At 50.9% G+C, this 7,229-nt stretch overlaps 1 protein-coding gene across 1 annotated transcript in view; it reads left to right on the top strand.

The window, feature by feature from the left end:
- Positions 1 to 57: 57 nt before the first annotated feature.
- LOC109289116 (tubulin gamma-1 chain) overlaps positions 58 to 7,229 on the top strand; it is a gene marked incomplete at its 5' end in the record, with an annotated part of 26,035 nt that continues 18,863 nt past the window's right edge. Inside the window, 3 exons of the mRNA XM_019505032.1 lie at positions 58 to 195; positions 629 to 796; positions 4,699 to 4,767. Coding sequence (XP_019360577.1) covers positions 58 to 195; positions 629 to 796; positions 4,699 to 4,767 — 375 coding nt within the window. The remainder of the gene's footprint in view (positions 196 to 628; positions 797 to 4,698; positions 4,768 to 7,229) is intronic.

Here is a 7,229-nt window from a genome sequence, read left to right as displayed (position 1 = left end):
CAGGGCGGGTGGGCCGGGCAGGGCAGGGCCGGGCCGGGCGGGCAGGCGCGGGGCTGACGCCGCCTCACCTCCTTGGCCGCAGTCGGGTTCGAGTTCTGGAAGCAGCTGTGCGCCGAGCACGGCATCAGCCCCGAGGGCATCGTGGAGGAGTTCGCCACCGAGGGCACGGACCGCAAGGACGTCTTCTTCTACCAGGTGCGGGCCCGGCCCCCCCAGGCCGCTCTGATCCCACCCCTGCCCCAAGCTGCCCGGTACTGCTGCCTGCCACGCATGGAGGCACTTGTGCCCCTTGCGGCGCCTGGTGCAGGCGGCCCCCCGGCCACAGTCGCGGAGTTGTCATGCATCTGCTACCAGTGGGAGCACTTTGTGGAAGGGGCTGCGTCTGTTCTGCGTGCAGCACCCAGTGCAGCAGGGTCCAGGGACATGACTAGGTACTGGCTCGAGAGAGGTGCCCGGTAATAACTGTTGCCTTGCCAGTCCACTCCACCAGGACCTGATGCTGATGCTGGCTGTGTTTATAGCTCTGGGCTGACAGCCGGTGCCTGCCTCAGTTTCTCCTGCACAGCAGAGCGCTGTTGAGTTATGACTGTGTCATGTTCTTTAGCCCTTTCACCTCTCCCCGTTACAGGCAGATGATGAACATTACATCCCTCGGGCTGTGCTTCTGGACCTCGAGCCCCGAGTGATCCACTCCATCTTGAACTCCCCTTATGCGAACCTGTACAATCCAGAAAACATCTACCTGTCTGAGCATGGGGGCGGGGCCGGAAACAACTGGGCCAGTGGCTTCTCCCAGGTAAGTGGCCTTATGCATGCTGGTGCAAACATATTTCTAGTCCTTGTGCTTAAGAGCTTACCAGGGAATTCCTTCAGCCCTGCTGGGATTCCCTTCAGCGCTCTGTGCTGTTTTGGGCCCCATGCTTCAAAAATATGTGGTTAGATTGTCTCTCTCTGGTGGACTCTTTACAAAAATGTTTCCCAGGGAGACCAGTCTGAAGGGGAAAAGCATCCAGGATTTCTGGTTGTATTTTAGTCACAGTCATAGAAAAGTTGGAACCTCCAGAGGTCATCTGGTTCAACCCCCTGCCTGAGGCAGGATCGTCCCTATCCAATCCATCCCATACAGCCATAATCTAAACTCTACATAAGACTACCCTCAACCCTGATGCAGCACAGACCTAACACCCTAACATGCCACAGGTAAAGCAGGGGAACCACGGCATCCAATGTCCTGCTTCCGTAAAATGTTTTTAATATATGCTCAAGAGGTCCTGGGTAGAATACCACAACCCCTGCTGTATATAGAAGAAGTCAAAGACCCTCACAGACCATACCAGTCCGACCATGGAGTAAGATTCCTTCCTGACCCCAAATATAGCGATCAGTCTGACCCTGAGCAGAAGGGCAAGACCCTCTCTCCAGGAATCTCCAGCTTTGCTCCTAGCAGGAGAATTGGCACACCCCAGTTGAAGTCCCCAGTCTTAGCTTTAGACAACACCCAATGCCTTTGGGGAAGCTTAAAAACACCTTGGCACATACAGGAATGAACCATCCTGATGCAGGAAGACTAGCAAGTATGGCAGAAAAGCAGCTTGGCATAGCAGGGAACTCTTCAGAGAGCTAAAACACAAAAAGGAAGCTTACAAGACATGGAAACTTGGACAGACTACTAGGAAGGAGTATAAGAGTATTGCTTGGCATTCAGGGATGAAATAAGGAAGGTCAAGTGCAACAGGAGTTGCAGTTAGCAAGGGACATGAAGGATAACAAGAAAGGTTTCTACATGTATATCTGCAAGAAGAGGAAAATGAGGGAAAATGTGGGTCCCTCACTGAACGGGGGGCAGTCCCATTCAGCAAAGGCTGAAGTACTTGATGCCTTTTTTACCTCAGTCTTCACAGGCAAGTTCAGCTCCCAGACTGCTGCTCCTGGCCGCATAGTTTGGGGAGGAGGTAAGCAGCCAACAGTGGCAAAAGAACAGGTTAGGGACTATTTAGAAAAGCTGGATATGTACAAGTCGATGGTGCCAGATGTGATGCACCCAGGGATGCTGAGGGAGTTGGGTGATGTGATTGCAGAGCCACTAGCTGTTATCTGTGAAAACGTTTGGCAATCGGGAGAGTTCCCAGGCAATCAGAAAGGTGCAAATATAGTGCCCATGTTTAGAAGGAGGAGGATCTGGGGAACTACAAACCGATCAGCCTTACCTCAGTCCCTGGACAAATCATGGGACAGGTCCTCAGGGAATCCATTTCTAAGCACTTGGAGGAGGTAGTGGTGATTAGGAACGGTCGGCATGGATTCACCTAGGGCAAGTCATGCCTGACCAACCTGATTGCTTTTTATGATGAGATGACTGGTTCTTGTGGGGAGAGCAATGGATGTGATATACCTTGACTTTAGCAAGTCTTTTGATACAGTCTTCCATAACATTCTTGCAAGTGAGCTAAAGAAGTACGGGTTGCTTGGATGAATGGACTGTAAGGTGAATAGAAAACTGGCTAGATAACCCAGCTCAGATGGTAGTAGTCAATGGCTCAGTGTCTAGTTGGCAACCACTATCAAGGGGAGTGCCCCAGGGGGCAGTCCTGTGGCTGGTTTTGTTCAATATCTGCATCAACAACCTGGCAGATGGGATGAGGTGCACCTGCAGCAGATGGCACCAAGCTGGGGGGAGTAGTAGATGTGCTGGAGGGTAGAGCTAGGATTCAGAGAGACCTTGACAAATTGCAGGATTGGACCAAAAGAAATCTCATGAAGTTCAGTAAGGACAAGTGCAAAATCCTGAACTGAGGACGAAACAATCCCATGCACCGATACAGGCTGGGGACTGAGTGGCTAAGCAGCAGCTCTATAGAAAAGGACCTGGGGCTTACAGTGGGCAAGAAGCTGAATATGAGTCAACAGTGTGCCCTTGTTGTAAAGAAGACTACCAGCATGCTGGGTTTCATTAGTAGGAGCATTGCCAGCAGATCAAAGGGAGTAATTTATTCTCCTCTACTTGGCAGTAGTGAGGCCGCATCTGGAGCAGTGTGTTCAGTTCTCAGTCCCCCACTACAGAAAGGATGTGAACAAATTGGAAAGAGTCCAGCAGAGGGCAATGAAAATGGTTAGGGAGCTGGGGACAGTGATTTATGAAGAGACTGAAGGAGCTGGACTTGTTTAGTCTGGAGAGGAAATGACTGAGGAGGGATTTGCTAACAGTTTGAAATGCTGAAGGATGAGTATAAAAAAGTTAGCTCTTTCTTTGCGACCGTAGGGGACAGGACTAGGAGCAATTGCCTCAAGCTGCAGCAGGGAAAATTTAGTTTGGAAATTGGGAAGAACTGTTTGAGTATGAGGTCAAGCATTGGAACTGGCTACCTAGAGAAGCTGTGGAATGTCCATCCGTAGAAATTCTTAAGAGCAGGTTAAAGAAAAGCTCTTGGCTGGGATAGCCTTGAGCAGGGAACTGGATTAAATGACCTCATAAGGTCCCTTCCAGCCTTACTTTCTTATGATCCTAAGTGCTGATATCCAAGTACCATACCATTCAGGATGGACTCATGGGTAAAAAAACACCCCTAAGATCTAATGGCATGGCTGGAAGCTGCATGACATTATGCCTGGCACATATCTGTGGCAGGTTAAGGTGTTATGTCTGTGTTGCGTCAGGGTTGATGGTGGTTTTATGTAGAGTTTAGATTATGGATTGTATAGTATGGTTTGGATAGGGATGATCTAGTTGGACTAGATCAGTGTTTCTCAACCCATGGGTTGCAACCCAAAAGTTGGTCATAAGAATCTTTGAAAGGGTTGTGACCGTCGTAGAAAAACATGGGAAAGTACATATTTCCCCTTGCATGCTGGCAGAGTTCTAGTGTACAAGGGGCTGCTTGGGGCTGTGGGGGGGTGGGAAGAAGGCAATCAGCCAGGAGGCACCATATGCATGTGCACATGCACATGGCAACCAAGCAGGATGGGGAGCAGCTCCTGCAGCTTCCCACAGGTAAGTCTGTGGGGTGGCGGGGGCATAAAGGATGCATTGGGGAGGCAGGAATGGGCACAGGCAACATTTTTGGGGGGACCTCACTCCCAATCCAAAGTCCCCCCCACCTTCCCAGCCCTGCTGCTGGTACCCCTCACTCCCAACTTGCTGCTCCCCACCCCCAGCTCTTCAGTGGGTCGGGGTGGGGGGGCATGTGCCCCCCCAGATCTGTGCACCTGCAGCGCGCATGGGGCTGCAGCCTGGCCAGACTGACACAGGCAGGAGCCGCTTCCGTGGCCCAGCAGGTGGGTCCCAGCATGGGAGAGTGGGCAAGGGCAGCGGGACTCATTTCTGCTGCCACCATGAATCCTGTGCCAGCCATACTGCCAGCAGCATGAGGAGTAACCAACTGGGGAGACACTGGCAGGGCCAGAGATCCATGGGTTGGGAGTCACCACCAGGACCAGAGGGCTGTAGGTCAGTGAGGGGCACCAGCAGGGCCAGGGGGCTGTGGGTCAGGAATGAGAGGTACTGGCAGGGTCTGGGAGCTGTTTTCTACTTAAAGTATTTACTGAGTCGGGACTGGCCATCACTGTTTACAAATCCTGGTACAAAAATAGTTGAGAACCACTGGACTAGATAACCTCTGGAGGTCCCTTCCAGCCCTACTTCTCTGTGATTCCTCAAGGGGAAGTTAATGGAATGAATGTTGCTTTGGTTCTGCCTTGCAGGGTGAAAAAATCCATGAAGATATCTTTGACATAATAGATAGAGAGGCTGATGGGAGTGACAGTTTAGAGGTAAGTAACAAAGAGACCTTAGATCATTCATTGCTGACTGTGCCAGACTGCCATTGCCCAGGGTAGATCCCAGCCCTAAGGTCTCTGCTGTTTTGTCTGTGTTACTCTGAAGGCTCAATCTTTGTGGAAACTTGGAGGATGCAAAGGTGTTTGGGGATAAGGCTGCTGAGCAGCTTGCATCCAGAGTAGTAATCCTAGACAGGAAGCTTTTCCCAAATCTGTTGTGTTCTCCCCTAAGATTCAGCATCTTTATCAGTGACTTGGAGGTGGGCTTGGAAAGCACACTATCCAAATTCTCTGATAACACAAAGATGTGGGGAGAAGTGGGCACACTGGAGGGGAGGGACAGACAGGTTACAGAGGTGGGCAGATGAGATTAGAATGGAATTCAATGCAGACAAGTGCAAGGTGCTGCATCTAGGGAGAAGGAACCTGCAACACACCTATAAGCTGGGGAATGCCCTTCTCAACAACACAGTGGCTGAAAGGGATCTTGGAGTCCTTGTTGACTCCAGGATGGACCTGAGCTGCTAATGCAAGGAAGCAGTCAGTAAGGCTAACCACACCTTGTCATGCATGTACTGAGGCATCACAAGCAGGTCCAGGGAGGTGATCCTTCCCCTCTATGCAGCGCTGGTCAGGCCGCAGTTGGAGTACTGTGTCCAGTTCTGGGTGCTGCACTTCAAGAGGGGTGTGGCTAGCCTTGAGAGGGTCCAAAGGAGGGTCACTTGCATGATCAGGGAGCAGTAGGCCAGGCCCCATGAAGATAGACTAAAGGACCTGAATCTATTCAGCCTCCACAAGAGAAGACTGAGAGGGGATCTGGTGGCCATCTGTAAACTCACCAGGGGGCACAAGCAGGAAATAAGTGAGGCTCTGTTCCTTGGGCACCACCTAGGATAACGAGGAATAATAGCCACAGATTGACTGAGGACAGGTTCAGGCTAGACATCAGGAGGCATTACTTTATGGTTAGGGCTGCCAGGCTTTGGAATAGGTTCCCAAGGGAGGCCCCTACTTTGGGGGTCTTCAAGAGGAGGCTGGATAGACATCTGGCTTGGGTGTTATGACCCCAGCACTCATTCCTGCCCAGGGCAGGGGGTTGGACTTGATGATCTGTTCAGGTCTCTTCCAACCCTATAAACTATGAAACTAAGATCCCATGATCCCTTGGAAGGGGAGGGGTTTTCTCTGGCAAGGTTTGTAACACATTTTCCAAATCCAATTTAAACACCTCTAGTGATGGCCTCTTCTGGAAGAAACCATAAACACCCAACAGAGCTTGTTATTAAGAAGGGATTTTGACCTGCTGCCTCCCTTTACCCACTTTACCTACTCTTCATCTCCCCTTGCATCAGACTGAGTAGTTCCTCTCCCTTTTCCCAAAGGAGCACTCTCCAAACACTCCCTTCCCAGCTTGGCTTCTAGTGAATCTCCACAGCTGGGTAGGAAGGGTGCTGATGAAATGCCCCCATCCCAATCTGTACCCTGCTGGTTTGCTCTGCTATGCATGTGGTTTGAATGGATGCTCGCTTTAGAACCACAAGGTGGCAGCAGACAGACATAGTCCAGCTTTTGGGCCAGCCTAAGCTGTTGGCTACCATGAAATCCTTAGAGTGTGAAGGTGTGAAGAACCCGAGGCAGCTACAGTTTCACTTTCTTAAGCAGGTTTAAAGGGGATCAGTAACTGTGAAACCACTTGACTGAGAAATTCAGCCTCCTGTTACTGCCACTGACACTGTGGAGTCCTGTAACTCAGAGGCAGGAGGGGAGTCAGGGGAAGAAATCACCATCTCTTCAGCTGGTTTTGCTTTGTTTATCTGACATCACCTTGACTGTCCTAAGTTTCATCATGCCCTTTGCTGAGATGGTCAGAGCACCCATGTGTTTATTTCATTCTGTTGCACTGCAACAGGAAAAGGAAACACATGACTGTAGAAGGAGTAGGTTGTGGGGATCTGGAGCAGGTGAGTGTTTAGCTTGGAGTCAGAAAGGGAGGAGCCTTTCCTCTAGGGACACTAAGATTGGTAGGGACAGGTGTAGGTTGATTTGGAAATAGAGGAAGGGCCTGAACTTATGAACTCACCTGTGTTACAACTGATTGGATGCTTAGCTCAGGGAGGGATATCTGTGATGCTTTAACCTGTGTTCCAAGGTTGGGAGGGATCTAAAAGGCTCCTGAGCAGGATGGGGGCAGCTGAGTTTGCAGGACTTTGTCTCAGAGACAAGGCTTGAAGGATGTTCAGTGATGTCACCTGACTGCCACTAGTGGCTCTTGACACAGATCCAGAGACAGTCAGCTGCCAGCTGTGCTGACCCAGGCTCTGTTGCATGGCATGGCCAGAGCTCATCTCTGCTCCATCTCACTTGAGAGGCTGAGTCGGTCCCTTGAGCTGTCCACATTCTGCTTTGTTCCAGGGCTTTGTGCTGTGTCACTCCATTGCTGGCGGAACGGGCTCTGG

The sequence above is a fragment of the Gavialis gangeticus genome, unplaced genomic scaffold, assembly GCF_001723915.1.
Source record: "Gavialis gangeticus isolate Ggan-Ray unplaced genomic scaffold, GavGan_comp1, whole genome shotgun sequence".
Classification (NCBI taxonomy): Eukaryota; Metazoa; Chordata; order Crocodylia; family Gavialidae; genus Gavialis; species Gavialis gangeticus.
This window is presented reverse-complemented; position numbering and strand designations above follow the sequence as displayed.